Consider the following 22,263-nt stretch of genomic DNA (forward strand, 5'->3'; position numbering starts at 1 on the left):
TGCTCTGAATACACTGAATCTGGTTCATTTTGACAGTGATTATGTTTATATAGGATTTTTTTATCGAATTATCCAAAAACGTTGTAAAGGAAAACATCAGAAAGATGAATTCACCAATGACGAAAGATGATGACCCAATATCTGAGGCATAAGCCAGACTGAGAAAGTGTGTTATATGTTTTCTGATATCAATCATAAGTACCTACTCTATTTAGAGCTATTTAAGAAAAGGGCCTAAAAAGGTGTCTGGCCAGGATCTCTAAATTGAGTTGAATTGTGGTTCTCTCACAGATTTCATGTTTTTCACAAATCCACCAGTTCAACAGTAATCACATATGAAGATATTAAAAGAAACATTGAGAAACATTGAGAATTTGATGCACTGTCATGTTTGCAGATCTCAAAGGGGTTAACATAGCTGCCTGCTTTTACAGGTATTTAACTAGGGATGCACAGATCCAGCTGTTTCAGTTCTGATACCAATACATAAACTTTGCATATCGGTCGATACCCGAATCCAGTCTGATACCATTGCTGAATTAATAAACTGTATACCTCACCATGTGGGAGAGACTTAAGGCATCAGGATTGACTTAAACATTACTTTATATAATATAACAAATTAACACAGATATAAATGTACTAAATTGACATTTGTCATTTATTTATTTGCACATTTAGTGCAGTCTCACACCAACAAATTAAAGTGAAAGGATCGTTTCCATGGTTTGGCCTAATTATCCCTATGATACCCGATCCAGCTAATTTTGTTAATATTGGGACCGATATCCGATCCTAATACCGGATTGTAGCTCCCACAATGTAGGCATATTTGAAGTCTTCTCTTTTTAAAACCAAAATATAGTCCCTTTATGTACTAGATCTACATGGGTTATCACGTTTATGAATGATCTGGCCCAAAACGAAGTGACCCTTATAACTGTAAACTTGGGTGAGACATTTGTCACCAAAATGTTGGTAACACAGTTACGTCAATATAATACAGTTAAACAGGTCTCTTTAAGTCCCGCCTGCTTGCTGCCACACCTGGTCTATATGTACCTGCATCTACTTACATCAACCACTGGTCTTGTTTTCCTAAATTCCTAAATGCACATGCAACTAAACACAAATCAGCTATAGAAAAAGAATCCAGTGGTTTCTTCTTTGTGAAACCAAGTGGACCAAATATTCTAAAAGACCTAAAGGTACAGAGTTTCAAGTCAATAATCAAATCAACCACACACGGTTACAGCTTGTTCAACACACCTGGAGGACCGAACAGTGTAGGAAAATAGTGCACTTATATAGGAACTGTCTTTATTGGTGTATTTTTATACTGGAATGAAAATAATGCCATGGGTTTGCAGACCCCAGAGGGTTAACATTGCGGCCTGGTTAAGTATTTAACTCTATGCACACTGCCACGCTCCCATTATATAGGCGTATTTGAAGCCACAGAGGACAGCCATGTGTCCCCTGAGCCCTCTTTTTTGAAAATCAAAATATATATAATAATATAGTCACAGTATGTACGAGATCTGGACGGGTTATCACATTTATGAATGATCTGGCCCTTTTTCAAACCTAATTACCGAAAAAAAAAATCACCATCCAATTAAATCTGATCAGTAAAAAAAGGCTGCTGTGTCAAACACTGGCACATTTATTTTACACCACAAAGTAGAACAGCAAATATCAGCCCCATAAATCTGAGCTAGATTTTATTAATATCACATCTACATTCACTCACCCACTCACTTACTCACCCACTCACTTACTCACCCACTCACTTACTCACCCACTTACTTACTCACCCAACCACTCATTCAAGTACCCACTCACTCACTCACCCACCCATTACTCACCCACCCACTCAACCACTCACTGACCCGCCCATTTCTCAACCACCCACTTACTCACCCACTCACTCACAAACTCATTTATTCACGCACCCACCCACCCAACCACTCACCCACCCATTTCTTAACCACCCACTTACTCATCCACCCATCCACTCACTCACAAACTCATTTATTCACGCACCCACCCATCCACCCACCCACCCACTCACTCACCTTCCCAACCACCTTTATCCACTTACCCACTTACTAACCCATTCACTGACCCACCCAACCACTCACTCACCCATCCATCTCACTCACTCGCCCACACACTCAAATCTTTATCCAGACGCAGGCTGCTGTTATTGGTGCTTTGCATTAATAACACTGTGTGTCGTTGTAAGTGTAGCATCTTGTGCTTTTATGCGGTTAATGGTCAGAGAGAGCAGATAACTGGTCATGCATTATTTAGAGTCATGGATGATAATGAGCACTGAATCTGACATTCGCTCACAGTTAGTGAGAAGATTTCATCCGTATTCACGTATGGAAGAAAACAAAGAATATTAAGATTATATATTAAGAGAACAGCAGGTTTCCATCAATCTGAGTTTTCTGTTTCGATTAGAGACAGTCGCTAAAAGCATCATCGGCAAAGAACACAGTGGAACTTTGCATTGCATGAATATGAGCAGCGTGGTTGTGCCTTCAGACCTCAGCATCAAGCCCCAAACGGCAGTGTATACTGAATGCAAAATACCTGCAGCTTTGATACTGCAGCAGAACAGCTTCACAATTTATGACGCCAACACATGATGAAGACGTTTTCAGGGAGCTCAGTGGGCTGTGAAATGGGATTAGGCAATATGGGGGTGGTGGTGGGGGGGGGGGGTGTCAGTATACAGTAAATGATTCTCTTCCTATGTTCTCTATAGGCGCTCTGTGTATCTTCTTTTAATTGATGGCTTGTATCAGTATCAGTGCAACTGTCCTCCAACCCTGTGTTAAAGACGGTCATTTTGGGGAGGTGCAGTCTCTCAGCTACATTGATTAGCACTTAAAGGATAGCCTGCCACTCAGGCCCATATCCAGTTACCCTGCCAGAAGCTCAAACAGAACAGCTGTGTAATAATGGGCTGTTCCTTTAGTCATAATTAAAGAAATATAAAGTCATTCACAATCCACTATCTACAGTCAATAGAAAAAAAAACATGTCACCCTTTATCTTTTTTCACATATTTAAACATATAGACATTTTATCTACATTTGAACAATTTTAAGAGATGGAGATAATTTAGCTGGTCTTTGTCTAGTTGTTCTCGGGCCAACTTAAGACTTTTTTTTTTTTGGATAGTGAGGGGTTCTTTCTTGCACACTCTCAATAAAAACCAAACATTTGGTCCCTTTCTGATGGCAGATGCTGTACTTCAACTGAACATCAACTGTGACAACAGCTACCTGCTGCCGTGATGACATTTTAGGATTGTTGGAGGCTTCTTTAGACATCTTGTGGTCTGCTCTTGGAAACTTGCTAGGACAGCCTGGCCTGGCTGTTCTCCACTTGTAAATAATTTAGCAAACCAATCTACTCACTCACCCAGTCACAAACCTATTCACTGTCCCGCTCACCCAACCACTCACTTACCCACTCACCCAACCACCCACTCATACACTCAGCCATTCATCTCACTCAATCACAGTCCCCTTCACTCACCTACTCACCCAACCACTCACACTTCCACTCACAAACTCATTCACTCATTCATCCACACAACCACTCACTTACCCATCCATCTCAATCACTCAACCACACAAACCTATTCACTGACCCACTCACTCAACCACCCACTCTTCCGCTCACAAATTCATTCACTCATTCATCCACACAACCACTCACTTACCCATCCATCTCAATCACTCAACCACACAAACCTATTCACTGACCCACTCACTCAACCACCCACTCTTCCGCTCACAAATTCATTCACTCACTCATTCACCCAACCACTCACAAATTCATTCACTGACCCACCCAACCACCCACTCACTCACCCACAAACCCATTACCCACCCATTACTCACTCAACCACTCACCCACTCACTCACAAACCCATTACCCACCCATTACTCATTCAACCACTCACCCACTCACTCACAAACCCAATACTCACTCACCCACTCACTCACCCACTCACTCACCCCCAAAAACCCATTACCCACCCATTACTCACTCAACCACTCACCCACTCACTCACAAACCCATTACCCACCCATTACTCACTCAACCACTCACCCACTCACTCACAAACCCAATACTCACTCACCCACTCACTCACCCCCAAAAACCCATTACCCACCCATTACTCACTCAACCACTCACCCACTCACTCACAAACCCATTACCCACCCATTACTCACTCAACCACTCACCCACTCACTCACAAACCCAATACTCACTCACCCACTCACTCACCCACTCACTCACCCACAAACCCATTACCCACCCATTACTCACTCAACCACTCACCCACTCACTCACAAACCCATTACCCACCCATTACCCACTCAACCACTCACTCACCCACTCACTCACCCACCCAACCACTTACTCACTCACCCACCTATTACTGACCCACCCACTCACTCACCCACCCATTACTCACTCACTCACTCACTCACAAACCCATTCACTGACCCACCCAACCACTCACTTACCCACTCACAAACCCATTCACTGACCCACCCAACCACTCACTCATCCATTCACTGACCCACCCAACCACTCACTTACTCACTCACAAACCCATTCACTGACCCACCCAACCACTCACTCATCCATTCACTGACCCACCCAACCACTCACTTACTCACTCACAAACCCATTCACTGACCCACCCAACCACTCACTCATCCATTCACTGACCCACCCAACCACTCACTTACTCACTCACAAACCCATTCACTGACCCACCCAACCACTCACTCATCCATTCACTGACCCACCCAACCACTCACTTACCCACTCACAAACCCATTCACTGACCCACCCAACCACTCACTCATCCATTCACTGACCCACCCAACCACTCACTTACTCACTCACAAACCCATTCACTGACCCACCCAACCACTCACTCATCCATTCACTGACCCACCCAACCACTCACTCACCCATTCACTGACCCACCCAACCACTCACTCACTCACAAAGCCATTCACTGACCCACCCAACCACTCACTCACCCATTCACTGACACCCAACCACTCACTCACTCACAAAGCCATTCACTGACACCCAACCACTCACTCACTCACAAAGCCATTCACTGACCCACCCAACCACTCACTCATCCATTCACTGACCCACCCAACCACTCACTCACCCATTCACTGACCCACCCAACCACTCACTCACTCACTCACAAAGCCATTCACTGACCCACCCAACCACTCACTCACCCATTCACTGACCCATCCAACCACTCACTCACTCACAAAGCCATTCACTGACCCACCCAACCACTCACTCACTCACAAAGCCATTCACTGACCCACCCAACCACTCACTCATCCATTCACTGACCCACCCAACCACTCACTCACTCACAAAGCCATTCACTGACCCACCCAACCACTCACTCATCCATTCACTGACCCACCCAACCACTCACTCACCCATTCACTGACCCACCCAACCACTCACTCACTCACAAAGCCATTCACTGACCCACCCAACCACTCACTCACCCATTCACTGACCCATCCAACCACTCACCCACTCACAAACCCATTCACTGACCCACCCACCCATCTCACTCACTTACCCACACACTCAAATCATTATCCAGCGCAGGCTGCTGTCAGTACTCCAGCAGCTTTCAGTGCTTTGCATTAATAACACTGTGTGTCGGTGTAAGTGTAGCATCTTGTGCTTTTATGCGGTTAATGGTCAGAGAGAGAGAGAAAGAGAGAGAGAGAGAGACAGAGAGAGAGAGAGCGAGAGAGAGAGCAGATAACTGGCCATGCATTATTTAGAGTCATGGATGATAATGAGAACTGAATCTGACATTCGCTCACAGTTAGTGAGAAGATTTTATCCGTATTCACGTATGGAAGAAAACAAAGAATATTAAGACATTATTTCCAGTAATAATTAATGTAATGTCAGTAAGCACTTAAACTCTAGCATTTGGATCAAATGTTTTTAAGATGATGATCAGCACACATTCAACCAGTGTCCAAACTTTTGACTAGTACTGTGTATATAGTTTCTGCAGTCTCTAGTCTCTAGTCTTTTAAAACTACTATCTTTCCTTCACAGCAGCTTCATGTTCAGAATGTAAATGTGGTAGTATTCAATGTGATGAGTCACTGTAGTGACTTCGTTAAGAGCCTCTGGTGCTCAGGCCAAAAAGCCCACATGCTGATATTATTTTAACTCAGTTTGAAGTACGCATGCAGATGAAATACACACTGTATTGTGGATATGCTCATGGTGTACAACTGCCAATGGCACTCCGTACGTACGTACATTTAAGGCATTTAGCAGACGCTCTTCTCCAGAGCCACTTACAAAAGTGCTTTGCTATTTACCCAAGAAAAACCTTAGCTAGTTTAAAAATGGCAAATAATTTAAAGATCCTCTAATCTTAGACTCTACTAAACACAAGTCAATATGAAGACCAAAATACTCTTCTCTTCGCCTGAGTACTCTCAGAAGAGGAGGGTCTTCAGTCTGGGTTTGAAGACAGCGAGTGTTGGACTCTGCTGTTCGGACACCCAGGGGAAGCTCGTTCCACCACTTCGGTGCAGGACAGTAAAAAGTCTGGACGCTCGTCTTCCGTGGATCTTAAAGGATGGCGGGTCAAACCGAGCCGTACTTGAAGCTGGAAGGGCTCTCGGTGCAGATCGGCTTTTGACCATCGCCATCAAGTTCTTATTCACTCGACAGGACTAGTGAGATATGGATGAGTGAGACACCTGAGTATTTTGGACCAACACACTGTAACTTATAGGCTATCTATCTAATAATTCATTAATTGATATTAAAAATAAGATGAGAAAATAAGAGACCCTTGTCCTGTGTACATCCAATGCACAGTATTTATCCTACTCCTTGACAGTATATCACACTCTTTACTCCTGGTGTGTACGACAGGTCGAAAGGTCAATCTTCAGGTCAGGCTTGATGTTTTATCTGATCACTTCAATCTGATCTTAATATACCAAAAATCATCAGTTAAGTCAAAAAATATATTACATACACTACATGGACAAAAGTATTGGGACACCTGCTCATACACTGCTCATACAGGGCTACTCAGCAATCGCGTTAGTGAGGACAGGATGTTTGATAATCACCACCTCACCTTATCCCCCAACGACGCATCCCAAAAGTACTGGATGAAGCATCATCCATCATTTCAGAGAACACAGGTCTTCTTCCACTGCTCCACTGCTCAGTGCTGGGGGCCTTTTTACCCCTCTAGCCCACGCCTGGCATCAGACAGCATGGTGCCAATAGGTTAATGAGCCCTATTCTATTGGCAGTACTTCTCTACAGGGACTAGACAAGCTGTGTGCATGCATGTGCACATCTGTATCAGCAATGGGTGCAACTTTAAGTAGCTGAATGCAATCGTTTGAAGGGGTGTCCGCAAACTTTTTTTTATTAATCATTGATACTGACACTACTGTTCTATTCTATTAGATATAAAACAATAGGCAGCTGAATTCACACATGTTGTTCCAGTTTAGGCTGCAGTTGAGGAAGGCCGCATTTCTCATGTTTGCCATCACTGAAGGCTGTTCCATTTTGTAGGATGCTACAAACATAGAAATGCATCCTATAGTTCTAAAAAAGACCACGAGGTTTTCCATATCTAAAAATAAAGGTAAAAAATAATAAATTGGCTTTAAAAACTAACTAACCTTAAAAAGGTTACTCACAGTCATACAACTGATCTTTTTTTTTAAGGACCATCTACTGAACGAGAAAGCAAACAGTAGTTATTCAATGGCAGCTTTCCAAAGAAGCCTTTATGGCACCTTTATTTTTAAGAGTGCATATGTTATGTACGACAAGCTCTCCCACCTTCTGCTTACTCTACATCTCCAAACTGAATCTTTCCCACCGTTATATTTCTCTATTATTATATTTTATTGCTCCTAAAATGAGAAACTGTATAATAAAAGACTGCTATAATGACTCTATTAGGCCTTAATAGAGAAAAATTATGAGGCTATTTGGAATGAATTAAATGTAAGTACTTTGGGATGGATTCATAACAGTGATATCTGGTTCTGATCCTTAAGGGCCGGAGTCCAGCACAGTTTGTGATTTTCTGGTTGCTAATTTTGTCATTAGTGTCTGAGTTAAATCCACTGTGTTTGAGCAGAGACAGCTCACATTGCGCTGGGCTCTGGCTCTCCGGTTCACTGTCCCACTGAATGAACATTCTGCATCAGTCATTTCTGCTCATCTCCCTCCTCTCCTGGGTGTCGTGCAGAAAGGTATCTTCGAAAAAATGTCCAAATACTTTTGGCCCACAGAGATTATAAGCAATGTGGAAAAAAACAGGCGAAGATGATTAGATCTTCCCTGTGTGAGCTGCTCCTTATCTAGGAGTCATTTTCTGTGAACCAGCAGGAGACTGTCAACCTCATATCTTAGCCTGGTGGGTAGCACAGCACTCAAGTCCAGGTGGTTCGGACAGTGACGGCACCTGAAAATTCATGGTTCTGAATATACATAAGAAATATTACCTAAAAAACTGCATGATATGGACAAAATGCCAGTTCTGTCATTAAACTGCTACAGCAGACCCAAATATACAAATCAGCCATAACATTAACACCACTTGCCCTGATATTGAGTAGGTCCCCCTGTACAGTGTAAAGAACAACTGCCAGATTCTTAGACATTATGGAGAAAAGAGAAAAACAGCAGGAATAGAGATACATGGTCTTTGTGGGTCTGTGACCATATATGTTCAAATGTTTGTGGACACCCCTTCTAATGAAAACATTCTGCCACAACAGATCTGACCATTTGAGGTATGGACTCTACAAGAGCTGCTATTGTCTGGGCTCTTAAGACAATAGCAGCAGATCCTTCAAGTCATGTAAGTTGTGAGGTGGGACCTCCATGAGCATCAATAAGCCTGGGGCGCCCATAACCCTGTTGACCACTGCATATCGGAAAAACATCACAAGACCAGGCCTGATGTTTTGGAGATGTTATGTATATTTTTATATACTATACTAGAATAATTACTATATACTGTAATAATTATTAATAATATTGAAACCTTGTATCTCCATAATTGTGGAAAATTATGAATTCTAAAATTACAATGGAAGTCATATATATATGAATGAACTTTTATTATATACATTTATCTTCAAATCTTACTGTGTGAAATAATGAGAATTTACTTGTTGGAAATTTGTAAAACTTTGGTTATATCATATATTGGTTATATGGTTATTGTCATATTTTAAAAGCTAGGCTGCACTATTTTAATCAAAATGAAAATAATTTCACATGAAATTATGAAAATACCTGCAGTTCACAGTAAAATAAACTGGTTAGAGTATCTTTGCATACTGCAGCAATATCAGTATTTACATCAGTACAAAAGCCTTTACTGCAAAACAATGGACAAACGAAGTCCAACACACATTGAAAAGAGTGTAAACTTACATTCAGACGTGTGCTATACCATCAAATCCCACATGATTCCACTAGCGTCTTATCACATTATAAATCTGAAAAGCACCTCAAGCATTAAAGTGAGGAATCATGGACGGTAGGCATTCGATCAGGGGGACACTTCCAGCCATCTGCAATATTTCGAGCCTCTTAGCATCCAGGCTTTTTGCCAGAGGCAGTGGATCAATGTGGTGTGATGGTAAGACTTGCAGTACGAGGTCATGGCATGCTCAAAGAGAGTGAATCACTGACACTACACTGACTTTCTATGAATGACAAGCTGTAACACTGTGTGCTTTTATGAAGTCAGATGGGATGTTCGATCATGTATTTATATATTTATATATATTTATAATATAAAAGCAGCATCTACTGCATTCAAGAACATATCCATTACATTCAGTAGCAGTGAATAAGCAATCGCTGTGGAGACGTTGTACATGTGTTATAACTGTAGCACTACCGTGTGCTGCCGGAGAGCCAGTTTGGATATTAAGTTATTAGCAATTTTAAGTTATGCAACTTAAGTTGCTTTATTTAAATATAAGCATCTACACCTTCAAAATAAGATGTTGCAAATGATCCTTCAAGCTATGTTTTAGTGTGAGTCTAAAACACCTGTGAATTAATAAAGGACCTTTATATCGATTTCTTAAACCTTCTAAAATTTCTTCACACATTCAGTCACCAAGGCTCACAAGGCGGACCCATACTCCTCTGGTCAGAATTATTTATGAATTATTGATAAATGTCACCAAACCATCAAGACTGTTCTTCTGCTCAGGTGTTTTAATATAATCATAATGTAATATAACTAATATAATAGTGATGTAAGAACAATGCAAGTAATGATGGTTAATGATGGTAATAATAATAATAATAATAATAATAGTGGCAAATACTTTAACATAGTCAGTATGTAGATAGCAGTGGCAGAAGGCAGAATGGCAGCTGGTTTAATTAGCAGGTAGCAGGAGAGCCCAGCGGTCAGTCTGATGGTTAGGCAGCTGGTCTGGCACAAGTGGCAGTGGAGCCCAGCAGTCAGACTTCCATTGGAGTCAGGCCGGATAAGTGGGCAGTCGTTAACTTGGACGATTTAGAGAATTAGTCCTAATTGGATTACAGTGACTGTTGGGAAGTATCAGAGTCCAGCAGATCTGAGTATAACAGCCTAACTAAACTACTGGGAGAGAGCCAGAAGGTAACACAGACACGGGAGCACACAGAAACACTGGCCTCCACTTGCTCCACCGCCTACAAACCTGAGTGATTGTGTACAAGTGGTATGACGACAGCACCAGCATGTCCATGTCCATGGTTGTCTTCTCTTCAACACTTACTTCAACTTCAATCAAGAGCAGACCAGACTAAATATATCTGGGGTTTAAAGAAGACCTCAGAATCCTCCAGAATAATCCTCTCGAACCATGTTCTGATCATCTGCAGCTGATGTTCTGCACCTAATTCTAATTCTACACATTTAAAGTAGAAATAAATGTGGGAGGTTTAAACTTTTCCCTCACTGTGATTTGGTCCATATTCTAGAATATATGAAAATAAATGGGTTTTTATAGGGTGTCCTCATTGTGACACAATTCTGGAGCATTGCAGCGTTTCAGAAAACCGCCGCCTTTAAATGATCTACAGTGAACACATGGTGTAGACGATTTCACGGCAACAGTAAAGCGAGAGTTTCAGCTGGGCTTGCACTATGAAGCTTGTCAAATCTCTTTTGACGTGTAAATGTGAGAACGCTATTCAGCACTCCGCTTTACATTACTGACGCATATGAAAGGCAACCCCCCTCCGCTAGCACATCTCTGGGGAATCCGAGAGCAGTCGGAACCTGAGTCACGAGGGGCTTCTACAGAAAGCAGAATATAGGAAATCCATAGAAATCCATAGAAAGGTTGTGTGTGTGTCAACACTGGACGTAACTATGGGTGAAGGGCAGGAATCTACCTATTTTATATATTTCTGCACCTTAAAAACACATATTGCATAAATAAATACTCTAAAAATATGAATAGGCTTCAATAAACTGACTGTTAGACTCAACTAAATCAATGTGGATGAATCACTTCAGGGTTACTAGCATTGACACTGGCTCATTGTACCTAATACAACCAAATTCCACAACAATATTTCACACCGTGCCCACATTTGTGAAGAAAATGACTCTGAATCACAATGCCAGCAAAGAATGTCCCTTTTAAACAAGCTTGGATGTGTGTGTGTGTGTGTGTTCACACATGGCTGATTACACAACACTGACACCATTAGACTACATGATTTCCTCCACAAAGATCCACTTACTACTGATACTATCCTGCAATGCCTGAATCCAAAAAACAGTAAAAGCACAGCACTGCAATTAGCCAGAGTGCACATACACTGTACAAATAACCCATCTGTGTAATTGCAAGGTGGTGGATCTCACGACACATAGTGATTTATAGGGCTATAGTTAACATCTTTTCTCTGACTCCCTGACATCCCTTTGTAGCCCAGCATGACTGTGTGCTTTTAAATGATAAGGACATCCCATGAAAACCTCAGCCTTTTTAAACATTCGATCTTCATTTGAACATTATTGAAAGATGGAGGTTATATAACTGAACTGAAACGTTCAATCTTCAAGTCCAGGCTGAAAACTAATTTCTTTAGTTTAGCTTTTGGTAATTAATGTGTCCCTTTTTAGATAAAGGTTGCTGATCTAAAGGGTCATGGACATTGAAAATTGTGGTAAACTGAGATACTGCAGCTGTCATCCCACTGTTTGCACGCAATCACTCAGGTTTGTGAGCAGTGGAGCAGATGGATGCCAGTGTTTCAGGGTGCTCCCATGTCTGTGTTACCTTCTGGCTCTGTCCTAGTAGTTTAGTTAGGCTGTTATAGTCAGATCTGCTGGAGTCGCTCACCACACTCTGATACTGCCCAAGATTTACTGTAATCCAATTAGGACTAATTCTCTAAATCGTATTACCTTCTACAAGTTAATGACTGCCCACTTATCCGGCCTGACTCCAATGGAATTTTCCCTTGCCACTGTCGCCTTTGGCTGCTTACCGGAGGTTTTCTTGTTTATGTTTTATAATATGTTGATCTCTTGTCCTATTACTATTTACTGGGTTCCTGTGAAGCTGCTAATTTAATAATCATCTGTAAAATTTAATTACTAAGACCCAGGGGTCACGAGTTTGACTGAGCCATGTCGCTTTGCCATCAGTGGCAGGTAGATGGCGCTCTCTCCCCTCATCGCTCTAAAAAGCGCAGTTGGCCGAGGTTGAAGATGCAGATGAGTCTGCAGATGGGAAGGGGTTTAAAAAGATCTCAGAACTATTAGAAATCAGAAGTTCCACTGTCGACTAAATCATATCATGTACTAGTAAAATAACGGCCAGTATGGCCAGGTCAGGCTGTCCTAGCAAGTTCAGCCCAAGAGCAGACCTCAAAAAGAAGTCTCTGACAACCCTAAAATGTCATAAGTACATCTACCATCACAAAGAGACCACCCAAGATTTTAATAGGAGGAGTATGTATATATAGCAGCAATAAAGAATAAGCTTGCTGTTTATTTAAGGGGTTAAAACACCCACACATTGGCCAGGATCCACTTACGGGGGATCCATGTGTATGTTGTTGGGCCATAATGCTACATGGCTAAGCACCAGCTTGCATTATTCTGACTAATGTAGTCTTCATTAAGCAAATTAGCTGAGCTATAATGGAAATTCCTCAGTTTCCAGTAAGAAATACAGGATTCCAGTGAGGAAATGTGGATTGCACATTTTAGGGGTTAAAACACCCACAGTCAGTATGTGCTCAATACTGCAATAACAGCTAACAAACCAACATTTATGCAGCCATTGTTTTGAACAGTCAGCAATCAACATCAGATCGATAGGCCTTTATATTGCAGGTTTGAGCTTTGCATGAAGCAAGGTCAGTCCCCGTAGTCCCCGTAGTCAGTGTGGTGGAACCTGTTGTTAAGATGCTGGCTCGTGGGTAAATGCACTAGTTATTGTTGTGTTGTTTCATGCAGGCATTGGTTAAAGCAGAGTATGTACTATGCTGCGCTACACCAATAAGAGTCCTTGGGCAAGACTCCTAAGACTACATTGGCCCGCCTCTGTAATACGAGTAACCTTGTAAGGCGCTCTGGATAAGAGCATCAGCTAAATGCCATAAATGTAAATGTAAATGCAAAAGAGGATTCTAGAGGAGTTGAGGTTTGATTTAAACCTCAGACGTTTAGTCTGGATTGCTCTTAATTGAAGTTGGTGAAGATCACAGCTCTCTGAGGCCTTCAGGAAGGAAGCTGAAGATGCAGATGAGTCTGCAGATGGGAAGGGGTTTAAAAAGATCTCAGAACTATTAGAAATCAGAAGTGGTTCCACTGTCCGCTAAATCATATCATGTACTAGTGAAATAACGGCCAGCATGGCCAGGTCAGGCTGTCCTAGCAAGTTCAGCCCAAAAGCAGACCTCAAGATGAGTAAAGAAGTCTCCAACGACCCTAAAATGTCATAAGTACAGCATCTACCATCACAAAGAGACCACCAAAGATTTTCATGGGAGGAGTATGTATATGGTGGTTAGTGTGGCGCAACAGATAACACCACACCCTGCCAGTAAGCTACCACCACACCATGCGGGAGACTGGGGTTCAATTCCCGGTCTGGGTGACTATGCTGCGCTACACCAATAAGAGTCCTTGGGCAAGACTCCTAACACTACATTGGCCCTCCTCTGTAATACCAATAACCTTGTAAATCGCTCTGGATAAGAGCGTCAGCTAAATGCCATAAATGTAAATGTATACCCCTTAGATAATGTGGTATTAACACCATACATATATGTGAAAGGTTTTGCCAGATTACACCAGGAAGCAAGTATGTGAAGGCATAACGCTTAAAAAATCAAAGTATGGGGCACAGATACGTGAATGAAAGACACATGAATGAAATATTCCTTTAGTCTTGAGAATCCTACATGCTGTCCTTGGCTTATTGAGCATGCTATGCAGTAGGCGTTAAAGGTCAGTGGATGTAAGTCTGTTCAATATCAGATACAATATCTTTGCACATTTGCTGATATAAGGGATAAGTATCCCTATTTAACAATACATACAAATCCATCCTATTACCATTACTAGCTGCAGAGTGCTGTGTAAGGGTTGCCTTATTACTGAGCAACAGCTTTGCTTATAATTAGCACTCCTGCACATTCTGTGTGTATGAGCACACACAAATGCAATTAGCACGCAGATGACTGATGCATCATGCTAGGGGTAGGATGCAGCTTCCCTGCTTTAACCAATGCCTGCATGAAACAACACAACAATAACTAGTGCATTTACCCACGAGCCAGCATCTTAACAACAGGTTCCACCACACTGACTAAGGGGACTACGGGGACTGACTCAAACCTGCAATATAAAGGCCTATCGATCTGATGTTGATTGCTGACTGTTCAAAACAATGGCTGCATAAATGTTGGTTTGTTAGCTGTTATTGCAGTATTGAGCACATACTGACTGTGGGTGTTTTAACCCCTAAAATGTGCAATCCACATTTCCTCACTGGAATCCTGTATTTCTTACTGGAAACTGAGGAATTTCCAGTATAGCTCAGCTAGTTTGCTTAATGAAGACTACATTAGTCAGAATAATGCAAGCTGGTGCTTAGCCATGTAGCATTATGGCCCAACAACATACACATGGATCCCCCGTAAGTGGATCCTGGCCAATGTGTGTTTTAACCCCTTAAATAAACGACAAGCTTATTCTTTATTGCTACTATATATAAATAACTCAACCAGTTTGGACTATTTTCCATGGAAAGTACTCAATAATAAGCAGCCTCAGGATGCAATTAGGAGGCTGATGAATCAAGATGATCAGATGCTTAATCAAATGTAGACTGAGACGTTCTCAAAATAATGCAGGTAGATTTCTAACCATGGTTTAACCAACATACAAATGAGCTCTCTCTCAGTTTATATCCTGGCCAATCTCTGGGTGTTTTAACTCTTTAAATGCCCAGCCGGGTCCAGGCTTACACTCCTCATTCCTATTTCTTAAAATAACTTAACCAGTTGGGATTGGCATCCCTTTTTGGAACTGCAGATGAATTAACAGTCTAATAATGTAATAAGCTGGAGTGTTAAAGGGGCTAATCAATCAGGGTCAGATTATTTAAATATCCTTGAAAATCTGTGATTATTTCATCCTTTAAATGCCCAAGTTAGTCTAGGCATCCATTCGTTATTATAACTCATCGAGTTTGCATTTCGTTCCATGTTATTACAGAATATTAATAGCGCAATGCGCCTGAGAATTTAAGGGGTTAATGAACCAAAACCATCACAGACTTGTCTGTGAGCATCCTTAACAATCTATATGTGTTTTAACCATTTAAATGCCCAGCTTTGTCCAGGCGTCTATTCGTCCTCCCTATAACTAAGCTAGTGTTCCACTGTTTTCCATGTAATTGCTGAACAGTAATAATGACTTAACAATAATAAGCCTGAGAATGTAAGGGGTTAATGAACCACAGCCATCACAGACTTGATCCAATCTAGGATAAATAGTTTTCTGTGAGCATCATGAACAATCTACAGGTATTTTAACCCCTTAAATGTCCAGTTGGGTCCAGGCTTCCATTCCTCATTCCCTAGCTCAGCTAGTTCACATTTATTTCCATGTCATTACAAAATAACGATGATGTAATAAGCCTAGGGATATAATGGGTTAATGATCACAGGCTTGATCAAACGTGGAGTAACTAGCTTTGGTCAAAATAATGCCAGCTGGTCTTTAACCATGTCACATGGTCTTTTGTGAGCATCCTGATCAATCCGTGGGTGTTTTAACCCTTTAAATGCCCGGGGGGGGGGTGTCCAGGCGTCCATTGCTTATTCCTTAGCTAGTCTGCATGACTTTCCATACAATTGCTGAATAATAATAATGCATTAAACCTAAGAATTTAAGGTGTTAATGAACCAGAGCTATCACATATTTACAGGTGTTTTAACCCTTTAAATGCCCAGGTGGGTCCAGGCGTCCATTGCTTATTCCTTAGCTAGTCTGCATGGCTTTCCATACAATTGCTGAATAATAATAATGCATTAAGCCTGAGAATTTAAAGGGTTAATGGACCAGAGCTATCACATATTTACAGGCGTTTTAACCCTTTAAATGCCCAGGTGGGTATAATAATAATAATAATGCATTAAGCCTGAGAATTTAAGGTGTTAATGGACCAGAGCTATCACATATTTACAGGCGTTTTAACCCTTTAAATGCCCAGGTGGGTATAATAATAATAATAATAATAATAATAATAATAATAATAATGCATTAAGCCTGAGAATTTAAGGTGTTAATGAACCAGAGCTATCACATATTTACAGGTGTTTTAACCCTTTAAATGCCCAGGTGGGTATAATAATAATAATAATGCATTAAGCCTGAGAATTTAAGGAGTTAATGAACCAGAGCTATCACATATTTACAGGTGTTTTAACCCTTTAAATGCCCAGGTGGGTATAATAATAATAATAATGCATTAAGCCTGAGAATTTAAGGAGTTAATGAACCAGAGCTATCACATATTTACAGGCGTTTTAACCCTTTAAATGCCCAGGTGTGTATAATAATAATAATAATAATGCATTAAGCCTGAGAATTTAAAGGGTTAATGGGCCAGAGCTATCACATATTTACAGGCGTTTTAACCCTTTAAATGCCCAGCTAGGTCAAGGCTTCCATTCCTCATTCCTAGAACTTAAAATAGCTAGTTTTCATTGCTTCCTGTGTAATTTCTGCATAGTTATTATGTAATATGCCTATAAATGTAAGGGGTTAATTAATGAAGACAATCATATACTTGATAAACTGTAGACTGAATAGTTTTCTGTGAGCATCCTGATCATTCTGTGGGTGTTTTAACCCTTTACATGCTGAGGCTGATCCAGGCTTCCATTTCCCATTCCTATAATTGAATTAGCTGCTTAACTCAGCTAGTTTACATTGCTTCCCATGTAATTACTGAACTATAACGATGCAGTAACCCAGAGAATTGACAGGGTTAATGAACCAAGACATTCACAGGCTTCATCAAATGAAGGAAAGACAGTTTCAGTTAAAATAATATAAGCTGGTCTTCAATCATGACCACCTGACCACTACAAATCCCTGACCACTACAAATCCCTCACCACTGCACACACACACATACCACTCCTGCTGCGGCTCATCGATCACCAGGAGAATTTTGAACTTCTTGGAGACAGGGACAGGTGTCTGCTCCACCAGACCCGCCGAGGCTGCCGTCTGCTTCACCACGTTGGTGATGGAGCTGAAGAAGCCCGTCCCTGAAGGCTGGGCAGCCGGCTGGGGTTTCCTCTCCGGGGTGGGAGAGACGGCGGGGGGCGGCTGAGGGGTCGGCTGACCCGCTTCGGGTGGTGGTGGCTGGGGCGGGTCGGGCTTCTGGAGGTCCGACAAGTAGCCATTGGGAAGGTTGGAGATGAAGGTGCTGTCAGAAAGACGACGGCGCAGGTAGTTCATGGTTTAGCAGGCTGGAACCTGAAGGCTGGGTCTGTGGAGAAGCAGGCAGCAGATTTTGGGTGCGTGGAGGGATGCAAAGATGCCTTTGGAGCTGGATGGAGCTGTGGAGCGTCCTCAGAGCTGATCACGAATCATTTGGAGTGGAATGGGTTTCCTCCCAGCCTGGCTGTGTTTCCTCTCTTTGCTCCCTCTACCCTCCCAGCCTGCTGCTGCTGGTGCTGCTGCTGACGTCGCTGGCTTCTGCTGGCCAATCAGGTGCAGCTTCTCCAGCCTGGATGCCTGCAGGAGATGCTCCTGCTCTCCTCTCTGCTGCCCACCCCCCTATTCACTGCTTCTCTCCGTTGTCACGTCTCTCTTCTGCTGCTGTGGGGAGAGAGAAAAAATCAAATAAATAAATAAAAGCAAGGAGGGGGTTTCCAGTGCATGTGTGCAGAATAAAATGGAGGAGCGTTATATAGAGGCACTCTCTCTCCCAGCTGTACATTTGCTCTGCCTTTGGCAATCTCTCTGCAGATAGTACACAAAATGGCACACAGTGCCTGTTTATTATGGTGCTTTTCTGCTTGAAGCCAAGCAGACTGTTCATTCATCTTCTCCTGAAGTGAACGTCTTAGTGGATTTGAAGATGTTTAGACAGGGAGCATCAATATTCTGTAGAAGGAAGAACCCTGTGTGGTCCATGTAGGTGATACTGATAGGCTGTGAATCTGGGACATTTAAATAAGGTAAAAAAAAAAAGTCAGTCATAGCACATCAAGAAAAGCTTGCTAAACATGTCAGGACAAAATGATAAACAACAGACCCAGCTGATGCAAATGCAATATCACAGGCTACAGTGCCACCTACATTTCCAATATGGAAATAAAGGGTGAAAGCATGTTGAGGTGATACACTAGCTGCTCATGAAATGGCGTTAGGGTACATGAAGCTTATGGCTGTGCCCAAAACCACATACTAGCTACTGTACTACAAATATTAGGCACTTCCCTAACAGAACCTCTGATCCAAGGTAGAGAAATAATATGTGGAGACCTTTTCCTCAATGTAACACACTGTTCCCTCAGTTTAATAAACCGCCCCCCTGACTTAACAAAGTGGTCCCTCAATTTAATAAATCGTTCCCTCAATTTAATAATTCGTTCCCTCAATTTAATAAATTGTTCCCTTAATTTAATAAATCTTGTCTCAATTTAATAATTCGTTCCCTCAATTTAATAAATCTTTCCCTCAATTTAATAAATCTTTCCCTCAATTTAATAAATTATTCCCTCAATTTAATAAATCTTTTCCTCAATTTAATAATTCGTTCCCTCAATTTAATAAATCTTTCCCTCAATTTAATAAACCGTTCCCTCAATTTAATAAATCTTTCCCTCAATTTAATAATTCGTTCCCTCAATTTAATAAATCTTTCCCTCAATTTAATAAATCTTTCCCTCAATTTAATAAATTATTCCCTCAATTTAATAAATCTTTTCCTCAATTTAATAATTCGTTCCCTCAATTTAATAAATCTTTCCCTCAATTTAATAAACCGTTCCCTCAATTTAATAAAGCTTTCCCTCAATTTAATAATTCGTTCCCTCAATTTAATAAATCTTTCCCTCAATTTAATAAACCGTTCCCTCAATTTAATAAATTATTCCCTCAATTTAATAAATCTTTCCCTTAATTTAATAAACCATTCCCTCAATTTAATAAATATTTCCCTCAATTTAATAAATCTTTCCCTCAATTTAATAAACCATTCCCTCAATTTAATAAATCTTTCCCTAAATTTAATAATTTGTTCCCTCAATTTAATAAATCTTTCCCTCAATTTAATAAACCATTCCCTCAATTTAATAAATCTTTCCCTAAATTTAATAAACCATTCCCTCAATTTAATAAATCTTTCCCTAAATTTAATAATTCGTTCCCTCAATTTAATAAATTGTTCCCTTAATTTAATAAATCTTGTCTCAATTTAATAATTCGTTCCCTCAATTTAATAAATCTTTCCCTCAATTTAATAAATCTTTCCCTCAATTTAATAAATTATTCCCTCAATTTAATAAATCTTTTCCTCAATTTAATAATTCGTTCCCTCAATTTAATAAATCTTTCCCTCAATTTAATAAACCGTTCCCTCAATTTAATAAATCTTTCCCTCAATTTAATAATTCGTTCCCTCAATTTAATAAATCTTTCCCTCAATTTAATAAATCTTTCCCTCAATTTAATAAATTATTCCCTCAATTTAATAAATCTTTTCCTCAATTTAATAATTCGTTCCCTCAATTTAATAAATCTTTCCCTCAATTTAATAAACCGTTCCCTCAATTTAATAAAGCTTTCCCTCAATTTAATAATTCGTTCCCTCAATTTAATAAATCTTTCCCTCAATTTAATAAACCGTTCCCTCAATTTAATAAATTATTCCCTCAATTTAATAAATCTTTCCCTTAATTTAATAAACCATTCCCTCAATTTAATAAATATTTCCCTCAATTTAATAAATCTTTCCCTCAATTTAATAAACCATTCCCTCAATTTAATAAATCTTTCCCTAAATTTAATAATTTGTTCCCTCAATTTAATAAATCTTTCCCTCAATTTAATAAACCATTCCCTCAATTTAATAAATCTTTCCCTAAATTTAATAAACCATTCCCTCAATTTAATAAATCTTTCCCTAAATTTAATAATTTGTTCCCTCAATTTAATAAATCTTTCCCTCAATTTAATAAACCATTCCCTCAATTTAATAAATCTTTCCCTAAATTTAATAAACCATTCCCTCAATTTAATAAATCTTTCCCTAAATTTAATAATTTGTTCCCTCAATTTAATAAATCTTTCCCTCAATTTAATAAACCATTCCCTCAATTTAATAAATCTTTCCCTAAATTTAATAAACCATTCCCTCAATTTAATAAATCTTTCCCTAAATTTAATAATTTGTTCCCTCAATTTAATAAATCTTTCCCTCAATTTAATAAACCATTCCCTCAATTTAATAAATCTTTCCCTAAATTTAATAATTTGTTCCCTCAATTTAATAAATCTTTCCCTTAATTTAATAAACCTTTCCCTCAATTTAATAAATCTTTCCCTCAATTTAATAATTCGTTCCCTCAATTTAATAAACCATTCCCTCAATTTAATAAATCTTTCCCTAAATTTAATAATTTGTTCCCTCAATTTAATAAATCTTTCCCTTAATTTAATAAACCATTCCCTCAATTTAATAAATCTTTCCCTCAATTTAATAAACCATTCCCTCAATTTAATAAATCTTTCCCTAAATTTAATAATTTGTTCCCTCAATTTAATACATCTTTCCCTCAATTTAATAAATCTTTCCCTCAATTTAATAAACCATTCCCTCAATTTAATAAATCTTTCCCTTAATTTAATAAACCTTTCCCTCAATTTAATAAATCTTTCCCTCAATTTAATAATTCGTTCCCTCAATTTAATAAACCATTCCCTCAATTTAATAAATCTTTCCCTAAATTTAATAATTTGTTCCCTCAATTTAATACATCTTTCCCTCAATTTAATAAACCATTCCCTCAATTTAATAAATCTTTCCCTAAATTTAATAATTTGTTCCCTCAATTTAATACATCTTTCCCTCAATTTAATAAATCTTTCCCTAAATTTAATAATTTGTTCCCTCAATTTAATAAATCTTTCCCTAAATTTAATAAACCATTCCCTCAATTTAATAAATCTTTCCCTAAATTTAATAATTTGTTCCCTCAATTTAATAAATCTTTCCCTCAATTTAATAAACCATTCCCTCAATTTAATAAATCTTTCCCTAAATTTAATAAACCATTCCCTCAATTTAATAAATCTTTCCCTAAATTTAATAATTTGTTCCCTCAATTTAATAAATCTTTCCCTCAATTTAATAAACCATTCCCTCAATTTAATAAATCTTTCCCTAAATTTAATAAACCATTCCCTCAATTTAATAAATCTTTCCCTAAATTTAATAATTTGTTCCCTCAATTTAATAAATCTTTCCCTCAATTTAATAAACCATTCCCTCAATTTAATAAATCTTTCCCTAAATTTAATAATTTGTTCCCTCAATTTAATAAATCTTTCCCTTAATTTAATAAACCTTTCCCTCAATTTAAT

At 39.5% G+C, this 22,263-nt stretch overlaps 1 protein-coding gene across 1 annotated transcript in view; it reads right to left on the bottom strand.

Annotated features, from left to right (window-relative positions):
• Positions 1-18,616, bottom strand: part of syn2a (synapsin IIa) — a 40,482-nt gene extending 21,866 nt beyond the window's left edge. Inside the window, exon 1 of the mRNA XM_072696839.1 lies at positions 17,801-18,616. Coding sequence (XP_072552940.1) covers positions 17,801-18,129 — 329 coding nt within the window. The 5' untranslated portion in view covers positions 18,130-18,616. The remainder of the gene's footprint in view (positions 1-17,800) is intronic.
• Between the last annotated feature and the right edge of the window lie 3,647 nt (positions 18,617-22,263).

This window comes from Salminus brasiliensis, chromosome 14, assembly GCF_030463535.1.
Source record: "Salminus brasiliensis chromosome 14, fSalBra1.hap2, whole genome shotgun sequence".
Taxonomy (NCBI): Eukaryota; Metazoa; Chordata; class Actinopteri; order Characiformes; family Bryconidae; genus Salminus; species Salminus brasiliensis.